This window comes from Eupeodes corollae, chromosome 3 (genome assembly GCF_945859685.1).
Source record: "Eupeodes corollae chromosome 3, idEupCoro1.1, whole genome shotgun sequence".
NCBI classification, from domain to species: Eukaryota; Metazoa; Arthropoda; class Insecta; order Diptera; family Syrphidae; genus Eupeodes; species Eupeodes corollae.
Window position 1 is genome coordinate 36,966,068 of NC_079149.1, and position 23,534 is coordinate 36,989,601.

Sequence of the window (23,534 nt, forward strand, 5' to 3'; positions counted from 1 at the left end):
ATTTATGTATGTACATGAGAGTAGTTTTATAAATTTTTGTTTTAAAATAAGTAAATATTTAAAAAGCAGACCTAGAAGTTTAAATTTAGTTCAATAATACCTAAATACCTAAAATACGTACAAAGATACACACATTCCTTTCATAACGTTGATGCACCTGCATTTGTTTATTGCAGTTATACCTTCATCATAATGAAAGGTATACAATAAATAAATAATTTAATAGAATGATTTTTTTTAGGCAAATACCGAACTATTTTTGTTTTGACCATCAAATTCCGATGGAAAGCACGTGGCTTCTAGCTTTATAAATACATAGTTAGACAGATATTTAGGTACAAGCCATCACTTGCAATATTTTTAGCTTTAAAAAAAAGAAAAACATAGGTATAATGTTAACTTCTAGCTATTTGTAGGACTATCCAAATACCTAGCTACCTATAGGTAAAGTATTTATAAACAAATGTAAAGGTAGGTATAGATATACCTAATAGACACCTATAACTACTTTGTCTACCTTTAGTCTCAAAGTATTTCACCTACCTACCGCAATTTGGAATCAAATTGATTTTTTTCTGTTGAAACCTACTCACTCCATAGAATTTCTTTGACCAAACAACAAACAACCCTAGAAGACCAGAAAGTTCCCTAACATCAAAAAACTGTAAGATAAATTTTAGGTTAAAAAAAAGTTATCACTCTCTATACCAATGCAGTGTACTACAATAAAGGAAAAAAACACTAAGCAATTTCAAAAACCAATTTTGAAACTGATTCAAAACAGCTGGAAACCAACGCGCCGTTCCACCATCAACCAGCAGCGCATAGGCACAACGGCAACATTCCGAAACATCAAACGAAAAACATTGCGCAATTGCAATGGCAGTTCACACACTAAAAATAAAAAAACAACAACTATCCACATCCCCCAACGCACGTCATAACTGTTTGCATCCAAAAGAGAAATGAAACCCATTGATTTCTTAAACCACGCCCTCGTCATATGCATCAATTTCTAAATAGCACCAACCGTGAATAGGCCACAATTCAAATCCAACTGGAAGCCCACCCCCTACTCAGAGAGCAACACTGTTTTTCTCTCTCACGGTTTGCGCCAGCAATGGGAAAAATGGCCAACGCCATCACAGCACAGCAAATGGCAGACGACAACCGTTGAGTCTCCTTCTTTGTCGCACGAGCCACCTGCAGTCCATGTGCCAAACAGAGTACGATAGAGGGTGTAGTGGTGGTGGTGGTGTGCCTGTTGAAACAACAACGAGTTGAGTGACAATGAAAACATCTCAGATCCACTTGTATGTCCGATAGATACAATCGTCGCCTTTATCTTTTGTTGTAACTTCGTCGGCAGAGGCTGAATTTACGGGATTTCAATCCGTTTAGTGCGTTCAATCGCGGTGTTTAACGGTGTACGGTGCTAACGTATACGCAAATCCAATAATATCTATACTTTGATTAAAAATTCAATTATTTTCTTATGGTGTGGTTGTTGTTGTCGGTTATTTTTGTTTGTCTCAAATAAGTTGCAGTGTTTTTTTTTTTAATTAATTAATTTATAAACTATAAGATTGTGACACTTTAAAGATACTTTATACGTATGAAGATACAATCGATTGACCTCGAGAAGTTGTGTTCGTGGTTGCAATTTTGCCTAAGCCTATCCTATCGAGAACTTATGTAAAACTACAGTTTTTATTGTGCATTGTGTATACTGCCGTGAAAACGAAAACAATTCCGTGAAAGTTTTTATTAATTTCGTCCATATCGTCCTTTTTGTTTGAACCATTGTTTTGACACCCTGATGCTCAAAAAAGGATGTTGTTTTCAATTAATTTGAATTAATTGTGTTAATTAACTCACACAACCTGTGAACTTATACCTACAGTAGGTCTCCTTATATAGATACGTACGTTTACCTACCAAGGATTTTATATATAGGCACCAAAACAAAAAAGGATTTTTGTGAAAGTGAGACACCTATCTTCAACAGCTACATTGATATCATCGTCAGCATCATAAGAGACATACCTCAGCGGCCCCCTTGTTCTTGCTCAGTTCACCTGTCTGCACGAATATTCTGACGTAACTGTTTTTAATTGTGCTTTTAGATAAAAATCGATTTTTATTTTGTCGGGCTTCATTTTTTTTGTTGGTTTGTTTTTAATTTAATTTAATTGCATCGTCGACATCGCAGCCCTCGAGGATATCACACTTGAAAAAAGCTTAGAATGATGGAAAATAATACAATCGATGGATTTTAATGGATATTTTTGTAAGAAAAGAAATATTTGCTGTTTTTCTATTTAGTTATATTTTTGTATCCTTAAGAGATTTAAATAATTAATACGTGTTAATGGTGATTTTGTGTCGTTTAAAGTTGGAATGTGCTACATATTAATACATATACACTATCCGCAATTATAGTGGGTTAAGCTGGGGTCTGAAACATTTTCATACATACAACATTTTTAACTGCTTGAAGCACAAGTCTTTATACGAAAATTCATGCCTCTGAAAAACATATTAAATTAGATACGTTTCAAATTCCGTCGGAAAAGTTAATTTTTTAAATTTGTTTAGTAGATCCTTAATAATAAACACTTTCCAAAAGTTTTGTACGTACAGACAGTTCCTGTATTTTTAAAAGTTATGAGACCTTTAATAATATTTGTCAAAAGCCGCCGCAATGTTTTTAGAATTTATCATGTTGTACTAAATCTTGTACTAAGAATTATTGAATGCGTTTTGTGCTCAAATCTGTTCTTACTTGAATAGAAATAAAATTCACTTTTAGGATCGTCTTCTTTTTGATTTATGTTCTTTAAACTTAAAGCTATTTTCTTGAAAAATTATTAAAAATAATGAATATTTATTTATAAAAACTTGTGCTTTTTGTAGTCCGTCGGCTTTTCTATCTTTTCGAACTGTCTTAAAGCTTAAAAATCAAATTTGTTTATTAAGACTTTTTAATAATCAATAATAATGAGTAAAATATTTTATTTATATAATAAGCTAACACCCAAAGGGGTTCGTATACCTTTTATATGCCAAAGATACAATGTGAGCATTAGGAAAAAAAGGAAGGGTTGGATATAAGGTGTCGGTGCAAATTGATTTTGAATTTGAACATTGCAATGACAGCGAAAGATAGAGCGTTCCACATTCGTGTAGTACGGCAAAAAAATTAATCCATGTACAGTCAAGCTTTCCTATAAGGAACTTCTACTTAACGAAGATCTCTCTATTACGAAGTGATTATGAGTACACATCTTTTGGTCCTTTTTATGGTGTGTTTTGATCTCCTTATAACGAATTCCCATAAAGCGAATTTTTCTCAACAACGAACAAATTTTGTTGCTGCAAATCCAAATCTCATACGTTTTAGTTTCTACATAACGAATTTTTTCAAATAATTTTCGGCTAAAAACAACAGCATGCAGACAAAAAAACCTTATAAGGGGATTTCCCCAAGATTTTAAATGCAAGCATTCTATGTTCAGTCTTTCGTGAATATAATTAAAAATGTCTCGAAGTAGCATTTTTCTAGAGAAAAAGTTGTTGATAATTAATAAAGTTGAAGAAAGATTGACTAAAGAAACAGATATTGCTATTGACGTGTTTCGAACATTTCTGGAGATGAAGAGTAACGTACCGACTAATTTATTTGAATCCCTCAATTTATAAGACGATTTTGTTGAAAAAGAAAAATGGAAGAATTTTATCCAAACTAAAATCACTGACTTCTTTAAATAAAAGTAAAAACAAAAAATGTCTGTATAATTTTCTGGTCCCCTGCAAATTCGCTATAGAGAACTTTGACTTATGTACTTCATAGTATACGCCCGAAGTTTTAACACGGGATTTTATGAAATTTAGGTTTTAACCAATTTTCGCCTTGGGTCCTGTGTTGCTTATTTCTTTATTACAAAACCAACATTTGACCCAAGCCATCTTTAAACTTTGAATCTTACTTACTTACTAAAGGTGGCGCTATAGTCCGGGGCGGACCTGGGCCTCAACCAACATGCGTCTCCAGCCAGCTCGGTAACCAGCTAGCTGTCTCCAGTTTCGCATGCCAATTTGGTTGAGGTCTTCACCCACCTGAGTCGCGTTCTTTCTTTACTGCGCCGTCCCTCGGGATTGGATTCGAAGACCTTCAGGGCTGGAGCGTTGATGTCCATTCGCTCTAAATGACCCAGTCATCTAAGCCATAGGACTTTAATTCTTCTAACTAGGTCAGTGTCGCGGTACAGCCCGTACAGTTCCTCCATTTTTCATCTATGCGAACGGGACCAAAAATCACGCGAAGAATTTTTCTCTCGAAGCATCCTAAGACGCTCTCATCTTTCTAACTTCGAGGTAATTATGAACTTTGTCTACCTAGGCACCGCTATAAACACAGACAACGACACCAGCGTTAAAATCAAACGACGAATAACTCTTGAAAATCGCTGCTTCATTGGACTTAGAAGGCAATTGAGAAGTAAAGTCCCGTCTCGAGCATCTTAAATCACCAACTTTAAATCATATTACTTATTGCTCAGCTTCAGGACTAATTATTATTTTGACTGTCTTTCAATTTATATGTTATCAAATAATAATATCAAAAAGCAATTGTGTTCACATCACTAATGGCAGTTCTAAATTCATATTACTTAATTATATCAAAGAATTTAAAACACGAGTAAAAGGTTGCTTTTTAAAAGTGTATTGTTGTGGCTTTTTATGTTATATTCTGACTTATAATAAATAAACGGATTGAACTCCTTCTGCGAGAGGTGGGGCTTGCATCTTAACACAAACAAATCGAAAATAATGATTTTTGAAGCGCGTCAAAAAAGAAGGCTTTCGGAAGAGAATTGGTCACTCAATAATGAACGTATTGAAATAGTACAAGAATTTAAATATCTTGGAGTTTTACTTACGCATAATTTAAATTTTTCTAAAAATGTCAAACAAAAAAGCAAAGAGGCTAAAATTGCGTTGAATTTATTATGGCCAAAGTTTTTTGCCAATCCAAAAATCGATCTTGTGTCAAAATATCGGGTCTTTCAAGCAACTGTAAACACTTGTATGTGCTACAGTGCTGAAATTTTTGGATATTTGGCTCTCGAGAAGTTTAAAGCATTTTTTCAAACGCTTGTTAAGATTACCAAAAAAGGAGTCTGGCGTAACGCCAATATATACTCAAAACCTCAAAATGAACTCGAATTATTTAATAAGAATGATGAAGAGGAATGAAAGACGACTTCATAAAACCATCTTGCTAAGACTACTGCAATCTTATGCCTCACATGAAGCTAACTAAAATTTATTGAAGCCAAATGTAGATGAATGGAGTCAATGTTTGCAAATGTTACTGCTAAAATTAATGAAAGAAATTACAATGAGCATCTCTCTAAAGCATCGTCAACATCCTCCAGAACACCTATAGGAACCTCAATCCCCAATTACCATTAGAAGCTAAATATTTTAATAATGAATTATCAACCAAAGCTATAAGTTATATCCTTAGAGCACGAAATGAAATTTTAAATCTTAAATATGTGACTCATCGAGCTGATCTTCCACATTTGTAATGTATGTAACAGAAGAGATATAGAAGATATAGATGATTTTAATGTGATATGCCCGATATTACAGGAAATTAGTCGATTACATTATTAAATGAAAGCCATCTCACTGTAAATGGACTTCATGAGATATTAAATGGTTCGCTAGGATGGTTCACCCTATATTCCGAAATAGTTTCCCAACGTAAAGTCTAACCATTCGGCAAGTTACCATAATTTAAAACTTTTTAATTTTGTGTTTCAAATCACTTTAAAATTGATATCTTTTTATGTTTCAAATCATATCAAAATTGTTGATAATTGCTTAACAAGTCTTTTCTATTGCTTTACTAATTTATTTTAGTGTACGCATCCAACCAAATTGTTGTATTATTATTATTGTTTTTTTTTTCAAATTTCTTACATTTTTTAAATAATAAATTAATTATTTAATTCAATCATTTTGCTTTTAATATTTTCTTTTATTATTAAATTTCAAATTCAAATCAGGCCGACGGCAGAATTGCCAAGTTCTTATTCCTAAGTAAGAATTATGGCTCAACTTTAATAAGAAAAGATAAAAAATGTATCTATCTATCTATCTATCCTGATATATGACAAGTAAGACTAAGTCACTGTGTAAAATTAAACAATACATTTTTGAACAGTTCATCAAAATTGTTTGAATTCGCTAAAAAAAGGACCGTGTTATTTGTAGAATAGGTAATCACAAACATGCACTGTAAATTTGGGATTTTACATCTTTGCCAATGGTCCACAACCTATGCAAGGCAAATTAAAATATAAATACTATAAAACCATAAAAACAACTTATATTATAAAAAAAAACGCTTCTTAAAAAAAAAACCCAGGGTCAAAATACTGAAATGATCTCGAAAAAACATAAAAACTTACAATATTTTAGAAACACAAGAATTTCACGTTTACTTAAAGAAAATCAACACACATTATTGCATTAAAATGTCTATCAAAAAATAGTTTTGATACTTAAAAAATGGAACTTTTTTACCAGGCTTTTTTACCATTTTGAAATAAAGAATTTTTGCCTAACCAGAATTTCGTCCTACAAAATTCCAAACATACAGAAATTTTATATTGCAGAATTTTGACATATATTTTTTTAATAGAGAATTATCACCAATAAAGTACTTCGACCCCATCCCATCGTATCTACCCCTTAACAATGAATAAAATAATTAGTTTTAAACATTATATCCGTTAAATATTGTGCTCTATTATTAATACATTACGAAGCCGTTCCTGGTAGTTTTCCATTGCTCGTCGAGTCATTTGTGGTGTAATGGCTGCCACTTTCTTAGTGATTGCCTCCTTAAGTGCTTCCAAAAATGTTGGGGGATGAGTGTAGACTTGGGCCTTTAAATGTCCCCAAAGAAAAAAATCACAATATGATAAATCGGAGGACCTTAGTGGCCAGGTAATGTCTCCTCGTAAAGAAAGAAGATGCCCTGGAAACATCTCTCTCAAAATGGTTAGTGAACGCAGTGAACCAGACTTCTTTGTGGCTCTTAGAAAACTGATTTAAATTTGGTTGGGGAAAGTCTCAATTATTTGACAGTAGCGATCCGCATTAACTGTATTTTTTTGCCCATTTTCTTCGAAAAAATACGGTCGTTGATGAATTTTCTGTTGCCCAGTATCGGAAATTTTGTTTATTTACAATACCCGATAAATGGAAATGGACCTCGTCAGACGAAATTAACACACCACAAACGGGAATGTTTTGAAGAATGTCTTTGTTTTAAAGCTCTGCGAGTTTTAAAACCTCTCTCACTAAATTCTTCTGCTATCATCATTTTGTAAGGATGCATATAAAGATGAGTGTGCAAAATTCGTATTACACTCTTATCAAACAATCCAAGGGCAGCTGCATTTTTACGTGCTGATGGCCTCAGAGATTGCTGTATAGACGCACTTACACGTGCCACATTATCCGGTGTTGTTGCGGTTAAAGGTCGCCGAGACGATTTTTTCTTTAGCGCAGAACCCGTTGCTCTAAAGTTTGATAACCAAGCTTGAATTTATTTTTCTATCCGGAGCAGGATCATGTTGTCCAAGTTGAAATCGATTGCGAAATGCTCGCTGATTAGTAATAGCAGAAACACCATTACGGATATATTTCTCTACAACAAATTCGCGATGCTCACCGTGCCACGCCATTATGATTACTAAAAACGGCACGTAGACCTCTATCTATTTTTACCCGGAATACCATTTTATCTATTAAAAGCTTTAAATACAAACGTCTAAAAATACGGGAAGTTTTTTATGCTTATTTTCGAACTCTTTAACTATAGGGTCTCAAAATTCTAGGATTTGGTATATTTTTTAGGCGATATTCAATATGGAAAATTTAACAGCGTTTATGTACCCATGTTTAGAGTATACATTTTGAACAGGATTGGAAATTAAAAATTCGCCAAATGAATATAAATTTCAAAGTTTATTTCTTATTAACTCCATATTCAAGGCTTAAAAAATGCATTAGAAGCTCATTTATTTCAAGTATACTTCTCTCTACAGTAACCAGTGTCCAAAAACTAAATTTTGGTATTTTTGAGAAAAAACGTAATGGAAGAAAGTTTGTTCAGAATTTATAAAAAAGTAATTGTAGTTTTCAACATAATGCTATTAAAAAACATTTTGAATTATCAACAACATTAAAAAATCTTTAAAAACTACTAATTTTAGTTTCAAAACAACTAAAGAAAAAATATGCTGAGTAATTTTTGTAATGGAAGAACTTTATTTGACTGAAGTACGAAACAGATATCAAGAAATCATTGAGTATTCCTTTAAAAACTTAGCGTAAATTTCAAAAACTTAAAAAAAATCTAACTGTCCTTAATCCATTATCTTAAAACTACTGCCTTACGGCCTAAGAACAGTATGAGTTTTCCTTATCTCATACAAATCAAATGATCCATCAGCTTCAATTCTTGGGTCAGCTTGATCTTGTACTGGCGTAAACCAATATCCTTACAAAAAATACGCCATAATGTGCGATGCCCGTTTCTTGAAAACGCTATGGAACCAACTGATTTTGATAGTTGCTTCAGACGCATGTTTAGGCCTACTTGGGTGAGAGTTACGACCAAAAATTGGAGTAAAAGCTTAAAGTTGCGGTCACCGATTAAGAAATTTGGCATTTCCAAGTTAAGTCGTTATTAAAAAAGCCGATATTTAAAACCTGTTACTTTTAACTTGGACATGTATTTTGTCTCGTATTCCATTAAAAAAAAGTAAAATTAAACGAATTAATTAAATCATTTTACTTTAATAAGATTATTCAATAATTCGCGTTAAACTTACGTTTCGGAGACCCATGTTTAGATTGTCAAAAATTCTTTCTTTCTTAGTACTTCGTCCCTTGCAAAGTAACTTAAAGATAATTATTTAAAAAATGGATATATGACCTGAAATAAGAAATATTAAACTCTTGAAATTCATCGCAATATAAAGTTTCACACAAGTTGTGGTATTTGAAAAAAATACCATTACTATAAAATCTAAATAAGATTTCCAATTTTATTTTTCACTATGAACTTAAAAAAAATAAAAAAAAAGTAGTGTTTAAACCAAAATATATTTTCCACTATAGCCTAATTGCACACCTTGCTTTTTTTTTGTTAGTATAGTTTGTTTTCCTATATTCAAAACAACCCTTGCATGAAATTTACACAACATACGTATAGCCACCTCTACTCGATTAGCCCACATGTCATCGTCCTTTAATTTACATCAATTTACATGCAAATAAACAAAACCTTATAAATGAATCGTATAAATTAGCATATATTCCAGTAACTTTAACCGACATAGTTATTACTAAATCGTTTAATGATGCCAAAATTGATTTAATTCTACTTTTTTGTAATGTCTTTATACTTTAGAAAAAGTTTTTGTCTATCAGGAAAAATATATTTTTTAACTTAGTTTTTATTCTTTTTGTTTCATTCCCAATAAAAAGAAACTACATACAACATGGAATCGATAAAATGGAAATATTTACTGAGCGTTTCTTTAAAAACAACTTTAATCTTGTAACTATTTTTTGAGACAACCGGAAGAAGAGAATTTTCAAACTGTCTGCGATATCAGTAAGAAATTTTTCGGCAAATATGCTGAATAATCTTGGTGCATCCGGGCTGCCTGGTAAGTACGAATGTATGTATCGACTTTAATTAAAGTTTTGTAATTATAAGAATACAAAGTTTTGTTTCCAAAATTTCGTTCAAAAATGTACTTTTTAAATTTCCTATATATTAAGATTTAATGTTAAGATAATAAATTTTAAAGATTTTAGATTACTAAAAGTTTCACCGTTTTGAAATTAGTTCCTTTATAGGTATATTCAAGCCTTTTACCAAATTGAAAATCAAAACGGTTTGTTTAACAGAATTCTGTTAATAATATGTTAACAAAACTTCAAAAATATGAAAATGTGAAGTTTGAAGTTTTGAAATATTATTGAAAGAAAAGTGTGGGATTTTATTAAATTCAATTTTTATTTTTTGACTTAAAGAACTTAAGCAGGTACAGAAAAATAATTAGAAGTAGTTAACATAAAATAAATCATAATATGAAATAAAATTATAATACATTTGGAGTTATATACTTTGCGAGTTAGTTGAACAAAAATTTGTTGCTGAGGATGTTTTTAGTTTATTATTTGGCACAGCAGCCAAGAGCATTTTTGGATCGCAAGTTTTTCTAGGGCCTGATTTATTTGTTCCTAATTATTATTTTTTTTTGTTTTAATTTATATAATATCTATCGTAGACGTTTTGACAAAATAAGGGTGAATCTGAATTTAAAAGTTTAGAAAAAATTCTAATAAAAAAGATTGCTATGTCATTATCATCGCGACAAAAGTTTTGTTGGGAAAATCGCTAAGGTCATCATAAGCTCTTAATTAACCTTCCGTTAAAGTTTTTGTTTATATTTAGACCAGATGAGTACGACAGTCATTGAAGGAAGTAAAAATTTTGCGCCTCTGTGTAAGGGTTAATTATGCACACCGAGTAAATAGGCGCATTATCATGTTGATAGGCCAAATTTATGGCTCAACAAATATTTATTAAATTTTTTTTTTAATGAAAAACTTATCTCAAAACTCTTTCTGCAATTAAATTCTCTTTTTATGTTGAACTCTTTAACGAATTTAAGTCTCTTTCTAATTTTCTTCTAAACTTAAGGAAAAAATCGAATGGCTTTCATTACGGTTCATTGTTGATATCTGTAAAGCTTCTCAACAAATTTCCGTGAGTCATTTGTTAATAGCCCTCAAGAAGTTGATGAAGTATATTTTCATTACTTTGCGCAAACTATCTGTAGTCTCATCCCAGTGCTACAGAGTACGGTCCTTGATCTTTTATACGTGTTAAATGATGATTGCTTAGCCGGTCTCGAGGGTATTCCCCCGATAGTATTAAAAAGTGTATAGTAATGCTTTAGTTGAACCACTTACGTTCATATTCAAACTTTCTCTCAAAACATGAAAATTTCCCAGTATATGGAAGAAGTAATTTCTAACACCAATTTTCAAAAAAGGTAACAACGCGGATATAACAAACTACAGACCCATTGCAAAGCTCTCGTGCATTCCCTAAGTGTTTGAACAAGTTTTTCGTTAAAGTGTAGCATTTTTAAGTAAGAATCTCATTTGCGAACAGCAACATGGTTTTGTGAAAAAAGATCAATTGTTACAAATCTCCTCATATTCTCAAACATACGTATGTTCAAACGCTTAAGAACAAGGTTATAAAGATGACTATGTATACACTGTCTTTTCTAAGGTATTTGACCAACTTAGCCAGGGAATTATTTTATTTAAGCTTAAAGCTCTTGGTTTTGCACCATTTTTTTAACTTGGATCAAATCATACAGATTCTTTGAGGTAAATTTAGAAATTGTCATTCAGTACCGTTTGTTGCTAAGTCTGGTATTCCCCAGGGAAGCCATCCTTGGCTCTTTTCTATTCATCCTCTCTATTAACGACGTATTGTCATGTCTACGGTCAAGTGAAGTTCTCATTTTTGCTGGCGACATGAAGATTTAAAAAAAAATAAAGTCCACCCATGATCTTACCCTTTTACAAGCCAACATTGATAGTTAAAAATGTTGGTGTGTGGTGTGCAAAAATAGCTTTGCCCTTTTTAATGCCAGACTAAAACATTTACTTAAAAACGAAGGGGTAGTGTATTTGATTGTATTGTATATCAAATATCTTCACATTTAAAGATCCAGGTGTTAATTTCTGTTCCAACTTAGAATTTACACATCACATTACTTTTATTGTCAATAAGGCAAGTTCTATGCTTGGTTTTAGTAAACGCTGGGTAAAGGACTTCAATGATTCCTATGTTAATCTTTCTTTGTCATGTCATGTTCGTCTTCACCTTAATATGTTTCGCAGGTATGGACTCCCTATTACGAAATTCAAAGAAAACTAATTGAATCAATTCAACATAATTTCATTCGCTTTGCCCTAATGGGACTTCCTTGGTATGATCCTTATGATATGCCTCCCTAATTAACATCGTATTCTAGTTCTTCAAATGCAATCTCTACATCAAAGGCGTGTTGTTAATAATTACTTAATATTTCTTCATCAACTCATTGTACATTTGAATTACTAAGGCGGATTTTATACATATTGGTTTCCATAGAACTAACTACGGGAAGAATGAAGCTTTAAATCAAATGAGCATTTTATATAACTTAAACTGTTCATCCTTGGATTTAAATCTAAATAAGGTGGTATTAAAATCATTGTTTGGAACCAGTACTCCAATATTTTAAAAGTCCTTATTTTATTTTTTCTCTGTAATAGTTCATGTAAAGTGGTCATGACGTTTTGTATTTTGTGCATGTGTTAGGCTTTACTTGTATTATTTTCTTATGTTGAGCCTCTGATCATAGTTTGAAGCTTGCTGTAAGCTAACTATGTAAACTATTCCATAACGAATGACTGCTCTTCATAACCGAAGACATCCTTCACGGCTGTGATCAGGCTTTCAAAATCATTATTTTTTCTCGAATCATGAAAATAAAAGGTTGACCCTCCAGTGTAATTGAAATTAAATATTTTAGAGCTTATTCGAGTTTTGAAAAACATAACTTTGCGTTGTTCGTCAAGTAGTTTATTCGTTTAAGATTGCGGGATTTTAAAAGCTCTTACAACTGTTGAATGACTTGCATTCACGTCAATTTGTTGTTTTAATTTTGGCCCAGAATCAGAAGAATCTAATGTAAACATTAAAATTGCTCGTCTTCAAGTTGTTGTAATTGCTACATATCTGTAGTTGTTTCTGTACGAATTTTTAATTTTTTAGTAATTTTTAAGCAATTTTATCAGTTGCTGGACGTCGGGTTAGGTATTGAAGCCTAAGCAACTCAAATTTTTGAAACACTGCTTAGGAAAAAACCGATTGGTCTTAAAATTTTAAGTCCGAAATTTAATTTCAACAAAAACATCTAAAGCTTTGATTTAAACTATATGAAGCACTTAAAAACGCTCATGGACAACTGTAGCCATTCAGTTGACTCAAAAAAAACTTCTGCTTTATGTAGTAGTAGGCGAACACAAGAACAACTTTAAACATCTAAAGGTAAGTATCAACAGATGCCAAAAGAAACCGCAATATTTTGAAAAAATGTACAAAGTATTTTTCAAAAATTGTGTGCATTGGTATTCAGTTTAAATGGAGTGTACGAATATTTAATTGCATTTTTCAAAAATTACTTACAAAATCCTTTTTAATTTAATGTGTTCTTAAAAAAAAACACCCTTTAAGTTTCAAAATAGAAATACAAATTAGAAGCAATAAAAAAAAAATATTAAACTCCCATCGAACTGAATTCTCATTTCTACACTTCAAACCTCTGTTCTGTAAATAAATAATGTAAAGTCTTAATCCAGTTGGCTTATAAAGTTTTCACATAAATTTTTCAATTTTTAAGAATAAGCAAAGCATTCAACAATTTAGTATTGGACTGGGAACGCAACTCTAAGCCTATAAACAATAAATTTATTACTTAGAAAATACGTAAAACCCTTTTAGGCTTTAGCTTCAAAATCGTATACGTATAGAGTGCTAGAAAAACATAAGGACACACAGCCGCCGCCATCAGTCCATAGATTCCATAGGTTTTCTTTTTTGTGTAGGTATATACAGGATACATTTGCTAATCCTTTTCGCTAAGCTTTTATGTTCGTTTTCTACAACGTGGCTTGGTGGTTGGTTGGTACTGCACCTAGATACCAATGGAGCAATTAAAGTTCTTTTAGTGTTTGTCGTCAGCAAAATATTATCAAGGCCTATCCTATCCAATACCCCTCTACTGTTGCCTCCTGGTTTCTATGTCTCCAATTTACAGACTCAGACATACACCCAGGACAGGACCTGCTTGGCAGAACTGTATGAATAATTCTGGGGTAACTGTATAATATGAATAGAAAACATTATGTGCTAATCCTTCGTGGAGGCAGAACAAGTTCCCCATTTATGAAGCTTTTCGAATATTCACAAAGTTCACCTCTAACTCGGATTAATTTATTTAATTTAACAAACGAATTTATAATTGTCGCACAGTGTAATGAATGTTTTGCTTGTGGCAAAAAGAGTTCCCGCGAATTTCGGGTTGTAAGTAGGTACAGAGAGCCTGATGTCGAAGTCGAAATATGGAGGCGAGAAATGGAGAAAATTTGCATTCGAGTCAAGTGGATTCGTACCGCCTAGCCGCGAATTAATTTCATATTTTTAAAAACCAAAACTCCCCACTCACGGCCATTAATTAATAAATTGCCATTTGTGGTTGAAATATTTGGAAAATGAGTATAGTAATTTCGGCGAAAATTAAGTGTACACAATTGTTGGAGGCAGCTGAACAATATGTACGCAACACATAGGTACTCATTAACTATACTTGAGTTTATTTAATAAGTTTGCCAGGAGAGCAGAGATGCGGTGTTAGCCTGCAACTCTATATACCGGGTATAGGTAGGTAAACACATTAAAGTTAACCATAAGGATAACACTAAGTGGCCAATATGCTTGGGCAAGGACATTTTATTGGTCTGGTGGTGGGGGTGGTGCATACCGAGGCGAGCGCGAGCGGTGGCGGTAGGTCGGTCGGGTCGATTGAACAATTCTGTTTCGCTTGTTGCATAAACCCTGTATCAGCGGATCATTGATTTATGGACCCGGACCGAATGCGGATATTATCGAAATATGTAGCGGTAACTATTCGACGGCCTCTATAGACGGCAAATAATATCCTGAAAACGAATACCGACAATTTATTACAGTTATGCAGGAACAGAGTATATAGTATACGGCGCTGTGGTGGCAGAGGCGGTGAAGTTCAGTTAATTTATGAGTGTAAAGTGTCGGTGAGTGCATGGAGCACTATCAAACAATAATTGCACAAATTAAAAATATTATATTTATTTTTGCTAGATGTGTAAGCATTACACATACTTTATGAATATTCGGTTGTTATTGAACTGACAATTAATTTAATTTATTTTATATATATTTTTATAGGTTTAGTTGAAAATAATATTGATTTAAAGTGTTACATTTTATTTATTGGTTATGCAGTATAATTTTTTATTTTTAGGAAATTATTATGTCTAGTTTAATAGAATTGTTCAATATTTATTCTTTGAAATATTTATAAAAATTATAGCGGAAAATGAAAATGAATTTAACTTTTATTTTTGAAGTTATAAAAATATTCCTTGTTAATTTTTTGACTAAAGTATTTTTGTTTTATTTTGAAAATTGTCCATTTTTATTTCTGACAAACAATCATTTTTTAAAATAATTTGTTGTCCTCAAATGGAATCTCATTTGTCTATAATCTTAATTGTCTTTGGACTCCCGTTTTTAAGGGTCATTTTGGACGTAGTTCTTAGCAAAATATAACACTCTGATTAAACAAAGAACGAATCTCTGTCTTCTAATTAAGTATCTTAAAGAAATTTTGTCTTTCTTAGTAAGTTTGCAACTGCTTAATTCATTTTTGAATTTTGTCTTATGCCTTACAATCTTCAAAAAATTATGGAAATAGTTAGGTGGAAATAGGTGATGGGTTCCGAATGGATTAAAGTTGTTATGCATTTTAGGTTGTTTCTTCCAGCTAGAGCTGAGCAAGTCGACGACGTTCGAGGAAAATGATTTGGTGAGAAAAATGATTGGGCTGTGTAGAAGTTGGTATAGATTGAAAATTTAACATTAACAGCTACAGCCTAAATTTAAATAAATACATTTTAGTCGCTGATCCCGAACCTGAAGTCCGATTTGATATACACAGCTGGTCAAAAAAATAGGTGTAAGAAAATTTTTGATATCCAAGAACAGTTATCCCCTCTATGAGGATACATTCCTGACAACAGTACTCGCACACAGGAATGGTTGAGAGTTGTAAGTCACTAGACCCTGGTTCACAACGGACTGTTGCACCACACCATTTGATTTTGATGAGGATGCTAAACTTTTTACACTTAAGTAATGTAATGCTAAGTAGATAAGTTTTTTGTGTTGGAACAAGATTCTGTGTATTCTAGAAGTTGGCCATAAAAATAGGTGGGCTCCAAATAAAATCCAAGCTTCTTATAATATTCTTTATTGTATGGTATAAACTCTTGAGGCAGGTTGTTTAAAATCATTTTATTAGCTTTAATCAATAGTTTTTCATTCATTACTTTTTGAATAGGGTCGTAAAGTCCACTGCTCGCCAGAGGAAAGGAAATTAGTTCGTCGATTTAGATACGAGGGCAAGACCTAAAAATTATAGAGGCCGGGTGAAAAAAACATCACTGACCGCCCCACACTATTTCTGGCTAAATCTAATCCTTTTATTTCGTCAAGGACTATAGGTGCTCAATTTGATAGTGCGGTCAGTGCACGCTCGATCTGAAGAAGGCTTCAGATCTCGAATATTCCAGGAAGAATAACCGGGAATGTTCCATTCCATAGGGCTAGCAATATAGGGTCCAGAAAATGATTTGCCTTAAACCATGCTAATTGTAATGAACCAGAGGGCGAAAAAATTGCGAAATATCTTGTGGAGTGATGAAACAAAAGTAAATTTGTTTTTATTGCATGTTGTCTCAATTTAAGGTGATCAAAAATTAGGGACTACCACCGCCGCTATACACCGAAAACTATTAAACACGCAGAAGGGAATATAATGGTGTGGGGCTGTTTGAATAACATCTTAACAAAATACGGATATATTGATATTTTGAAAGATGTCATGTTGCCGTTTTTTGAGGAAAACTTGCCCCTGCGATGGGACTTTCACCAAGACAACAATCCTAAACATACCGCAGGTCTTGTAAGTGATTGGTTTCGAGAGAAACAAGTATCTGTTGTTCTATGGCCAAGTCAATCACCTTATCTCAATCCTAGTGAGAACTTGTGGAATGAGCTTAAGCGTTAGTTAGGGGGTCAATATTTGACTAATGGAAACCAATTATGGGAAGCGGGTCAAAGAGAATGGTATTCCATACTCCAGCAAACATGCCGAAAGTTAATAGAGTCAATTAGGTGACGAACTTAAAAAGTTTTGAATAATAATGGGGGATACTTAGGTTATTAAAGTAAGTAAAACAATAATTGTGATAAGATAATGGAATTATTGTTAAAAACGATAATATTTTTGTGTCCAATTGAAAAAACCTCCATCTGTATTTTAGGGGCTTTATTATCTATAATTGTAATGTATTTCAAAGCCTTAAAGTGTTTTTTATTTAAAAATAATAATAATATATAAGATATTAAAAATATCCACGTAAAATTAATATTTATCATAAAAAAGGAATAAAAAATGATTTAATACAAAAACTAATTATCACACCTATTTTCTTGATCAGCGGTGTGTGTGTGCTCAAATTCAGAAACATCAGTTCTCAGCATTATTACATAATTTTTTCAATATACTTTATGATACAATCTTAAGACTACAAATTCGTAATATAAGAACTGCATTATTGTGCCGTTGTACATTTTTATGTTGAAAACCGTTTTAGCATAGATATTTCAGCATTCTTTTAATTTGTATAAGGCAGTTGAAGACATGCATATGCACTGAGGATTTGTTGAAAAATAAATAACGCACTGAAAATATATTAACGTAATATTGAACTAAGTGATTATAGACTTGAAAAATTACCTCGAATTTTATTGAAAAAAAATCCATGAATTTACATAGCCTTAAAAAAGCATAATATATATTTTTTTCTAATTAGAAGAGGTTGTATTTTCAAAACCTGATGTGATAAATTAATCTTGTAATCGGATTTAAGGGCATTAAAAAGATGAATTCCATTGCCAGCTACATAATGTTATTCACCAGTATTATTTAAAAAAAAAAAATGTATATTCTGAAGAATTCTCAATACTTACATAAAAACTGCAACAAACCTGGAACGTATGTTTTTTTGGCTACTTTCTAAGTATGGCCAATTTTTGTGCAGGACTTTTCCTTTTGTTTTTCTACCAGTTTTCTTTAGTTGTATTTTTTAAAGTAGATGCAACACTTCATATTTCAGCTTTAAAAAAACTTTGTAAAACGAATAAGGTTCTTACAAATTCTTAAAAAGGATTTCTAAGGAAAAGCTGAGTTGGACAAAAAATATTTGACTCTGAAAAAATAGTGCTCTACAAATGATGTTTCTTTAACTTAGCTTTTGGTGGAGTGCCTGGAGCATTCAAAATCGTAAAACCTCTAATTAGAGTTATAGTGAATGAAATCATATGATTGGGGTGGGATATTGTTTTTTAAAATATAAATTGCAATGTTTGCCCAAAACTTTTTTGTGCACTTCATTTTTTCATTGTTTTAACAAATTATTATAAACAATTAATGTTGACCATATATTTTCGTTCGCAACGTTTTGTTTTTTTTTTCGTCTTCTATAGCTCAAGAACCAGAAGAGATATCGACTTCAAATAAATTTTGTTGTACAGATAATAAGGCAGAAAGATGCAGAAAGGGCTCTCAAGAAAATATCGTGGGTTTTTTTTTTACCATAGCAGTTTAAAAAAAGTTGAAAATTTTGGTTAACCCTAAATATCTCATGACACAATGATGCAAGAGACTAGAATTAAATTTTATATTATATTTTTGGAAACAAATCCAATTAACGGTTAAAAAAAATTAACAAATATTGTTACCTCGAAAATTTTACGACTAAAATATGATTTCATCTCCAAAACAATTTTGTGTAACGAAGAATAATGTTTTTGACATCTGATAACTCTAAGTCATAGTTTTTTTTTTTTTTTTATAAAAAATGAAAACCTAAAAAAAACATCACTCATAGTTGTGTAAAAATTGAATTTCGACTCAAATAACTTTTAAAAAAATTGAGATTTTGGCTTGTACCTAATTTTCACTTATAAAAAATACTGTTGTCGAATTGACAGTTTTTTTTACAAAAAATACAAACCCAACAAAAGAATACAATACTAAAACTTGTTAAAATTTACTTACGATTTCAATAGTTTTTAAAAATTAAAAATCTTGTCTTCAAACTCTTTTTATTTCACAGAAAAAATATTGGTTTTTTTATAAACATCCAACAGTCCGTTTTTTCATAAAAAAATAAAATCTACTAGTTGTAGAAATTAATTTGAGAGATATCAAGAAATTTTATTTTACATAGCAGCTGTCCGCTCTCCCTACACGCTTTTCTATCTTTTCGAGATCCTTACTGATATTTTTATTCAAGATTTAATATAGAAAAATAACTACAGTTTAAAGTGAAAATATAGATTCAATCATTAATTTTTTATAGTGATTTGTTTAAACAATAAAAAAAATGGAGTGCACAAAAAAATTTTGGGCAAACATTGCAATTTATAGCTTAAAAAACAATTTCATACATCGATCATATTAATTCATTCACTATAACCCAAATCCGAGTTAAAAACTCCCAGGCTCTCCACTATTTGCAACTTAACGAATTAAGTGAAACATTTTATAAAAAGTTTTTGTAGAGAATTAAATTTGTTACAATTTTTTGCTTTCTTAATTTATTTCTGAATAAGAACTAATACGGGGCTTATGTGAAAATACAAAATATTAATCTATTCGGGTTTCGAGATTGCAGTAGTTAATATTCTTTAAACTGTTTGTTACTCAAAATTGAAATCACTGAGGTGAAAGATGATTTTCGTAACGAAATACAATTAACTTGAATGTCTGTTTTCATAAAATACTTCACAATCTTTACACGCTGCTTAGTTGAGCACCACCCAATCTCAACATTTTTAAGGGGTTAGGCAAAAAAATATATTCGATCCCTGCTTGTGCTATCTTAATTTTTTTTTTCACGGGTACTGCTTCTTGCGAGAAATTGACAAATCCGCTAAAAGTAATCCTTGTCATGAAAAGTATACTATTTCAAATTAGCCGTTCGGATTCAGCTTAAAACTGTAGGTTTCTCCATTCCTGACAACATTACTCGCACACAGTCGCAAGTCACTAGGCCCCTAATTTATTTTATTAAAAAATGTAGGACGTCCAGGGGAGGGTAAGCAGCGATGTATTGAATGTTGGCAAAATGTCGCACTTCTAAAGTAGTAAAGTTTGCCTACAAAATCGTCAAATATTTTTGTTATAAAAAATGGACTTTGAAATGTATAAATATCTTATGCCCTTTGATTTAAAAATGTTTTCGGTTTTATTTAATACCAAAAACAGGTATTTTTCGAAAATTCTAGTGTGATCTAGAACTGTGAGCCGGTACACTACTTTAATATAGAGCTTTAGTTGGATCACTTTTATGCAGAAAGTGCATAATTCTTGACCTCTTAATGAGTGTTGAGATGATATGACCAAGAAATAGTCATCCAAATCTTTTGAAAGTTGCTTAGGTGAATATTTTCTTATCCCCTTGCTTCCTACTGGTTTTGCAATAAAACCTACAAAAGATTTCATGACGTAACCAAATGCATTTCTATGAAATATAATTTACAACTCGAAAAATAAAACAAAGGGTTTTATGAAATGGTGCTGCATGATATACCTTTTTTGGAGTAATTTGTAATGTGTCCAATGTCTCTGTAACAAAACTTCTGATTAAATTTTAATTCAAGCTTTAGTTTTTTTTCAGAAAAATGAATCACTTGCTTTTTTCTAATTACTGGCTTATTTATGAAGACAAAACAAACTCATGATTAATTCCCCTTAGTTTTCGAAACCTGAGGTTTTACAACTGCGTCTATATGATGCTATTGCGCTGTTGTCCACTGCGTTTCTTATTTCTTATTTTAAAGGTATGAGTTCAATGAAAATGTGCTAATTTTGACACGTTCATTCGTTACTAGCTACTGTTAAAGTTCAATAAAGTTAGAACTCAGAATCTAGAATTTTTAAGAGATATTATTTCTAATGACTGCGAATGATGCATCAATTCTCAAATTTAGGGTCACCCAAAAAAAAGATGATGTTATAAGTATTCGAAAAATCCAATTCTAATATTATTCAAAGAGTTTTTTTAGTTTTGAAGTTTTGGTATATAGAAACACAAGTACATGATTTTTTGAAGTCATGCATTGTCGTATTGTGTTTACTCACGAATTTATATGTTTTCGTATGAATGATGTACAAAAACCCAGATATATATAAGTTGATGGCACCATGGCGCGTTTTCTTTTCAATGTCGTGATGAACGAATTAAAGGTGCGGTGTTAGGTGTGAGATTTCAGATTCGAGTTCTACCGTAACCGATTTCACATCATGCCGCTGAGATATGAAATATACTATTTTTTTTCTTATTTATTTATATTTTGTATATTCTTTCATGTTTGGTTGATAAACTAAGAATAGATGTCGAACTTGGTAGTAGAAACATACCTTACCTACAAATGTAGGTGTCTACTGCCTATGTGCTCAAAAAAACTTTTTTATTTTTAAACAAACTTATAGCTGGGTTGGAAAAAAATGTTTTGAATAATTTCAAACCGCGATGTGATTTCGCGCTACTCTACGATATTTCGATGTTTTGATTTTCTGTATTATATGAGTCCAGAAAATCGCAATAGTAGTAGGCTATAAGTGATTCCTTTCATAGACACTTTATGTATGGATGAATTTTCAAAAAAAAATTCTTCACAATTTTGTGAAATTGAAATTTTTTGAAATTTTGTTAATTTCCAAAACTGAATTTGTATCTACTTTTAAAGGGTTTTTGTAATAAGATGTTCCATTTTGAACAAAGCCCTCTGTTGTATGCAGTGCAGGCTTTGGAAAGCTGTAATTTTTTGAAATGTTGATAGTAAAAATTACACAATTACAAAAATACGCACGTTTCAACAACGCACTCTCAAAATGCTTAAAATCACTATAAAATTCATGAACATTGTGCCATGACAATTAGCAGTTTTGCCAGAACATTTCCTGGACCTCAATTTTTGGCTTTTGTCTTTAATGATCAGATCTAACCACTGAAATCTAGATATATAATATCCCTTAGACTTAATGCTGATCTTCAACAACGATATAACATTATATCAAGGTTAAATGAACCAACTTAAATAGCATATAACATAATGGAAAAAACTATAAAAGAATCTACAGACCAGACAGGTATATTCTTACTGCTATATCTCAAAAACGGCAAAAATTATAGAGTGAAACTCTAAATATGATAGCACTTCGTGATAGTGAATGCCTAAGAAAAACAGGATCTAAAAAATATACGGTAGAACATCAAGAAACGTTGTCAAGAAGATATCCAAAAATTCAATGACAACCTCTTAAAGATAGTAATCGAAGAAACGAGATCAATAAGAAAGGCAAAGAATGCAATCCAAGATTATAAAGAGTGGATAACAGCAATGGTGGATAATGCTAAAAGAATTCACGAAAGGAAGAATACTAACCAAATAGCTACAAACTTCTACATTGATCTATATAAAACACGCATAGCAGACACTGATGATATATTTCTAGAGCGACAAAACCAGGAAGAAGATTTTCCACTATTTCTTAAAAGTGAAATAGAGCGAGCAATAAATAGTTTAAAGAATGAAAAAAGCAAAGGAAACGATGGGATATTAGCTGAATACCTAAAGTTCGTCAACTTTTCACTGGCCAACTGTTTGACTACTATTTTCAGTCAGGTTTTGGTCACCGAGGAAGTCCCAGACCAATGGACGAAATCGGAAATAAAGAGTATAACATCACAATATACTTTGCCTTCATCGATTTTACAAAAGCGTTTGACACAGTAGAACAGAGATTTATTTGGAAGGCGCTTCTCAATCAAGGTGTGGACCAAAAAATTGTTCGATTCCTAAAGAAAATGTATGACAGGAGCACATCACACATAAAAACGGAATGCATCGGACGAGATTTTAAAATATCGCGAGGTGTAAGGCAAGGAGATCCAATTTCACCAGCACTTTTTTCCACAGCCTTAGAAGGAGTATTTAGAAAGCTAGACTGGAATGACAAAGAAGATAAATGGCAAATGTCTCTCAAACCTTCGAGTGAAGAACTTCAAACGATGCTGAACAAACTGTGCTCGGAATGCAGAAATATTGGGTTGTCAACAAATCAACAGAAAACTAAAATTATGACAAATGGTGCTTCTGATTCAGTTAGTGTTAATAACAATATATTAGAATACGTTGAAGACTACACATACCTTGGTCAGATTATCTCATTCAAAGACAAAGAAAAAAAGGATATAGAGCAGCGAATGACAAATGCTTGGAGGCAGTTCTGGAACATTGCATATTTCGAATAAAACAAGGAAATATGTGTTTGACTCAACAGTTCTTCCAGTCCTCACCTATATTTGACTCAACAGTTCTTCCAGTCCTCACCAATGGGTGCCAAACTTGGCAAGTCACGAAAAACACTGAAATGAAACTCCAGTCATGTCAGAGAGCAATAGAA

The 23,534-nt window shown here is 31.9% G+C and overlaps 1 protein-coding gene across 3 annotated transcripts in view; it reads left to right on the plus strand.

The window, feature by feature from the left end:
• Nucleotides 1-1,366: 1,366 nt before the first annotated feature.
• Nucleotides 1,367-23,534, plus strand: part of LOC129952521 (homeobox protein orthopedia) — a 129,621-nt gene continuing 107,453 nt past the window's right edge. For 2 of the 3 annotated variants that reach the window (XM_056065132.1, XM_056065134.1), the window contains exons 1-2: nt 1,367-2,290; nt 9,580-9,776. In XM_056065132.1, coding sequence (XP_055921107.1) covers nt 9,731-9,776 — 46 coding nt within the window. In that variant the 5' untranslated portion in view covers nt 1,367-2,290; nt 9,580-9,730. The remainder of the gene's footprint in view (nt 2,291-9,579; nt 9,777-23,534) is intronic. The other variant, XM_056065133.1, reaches the window with a different exon arrangement.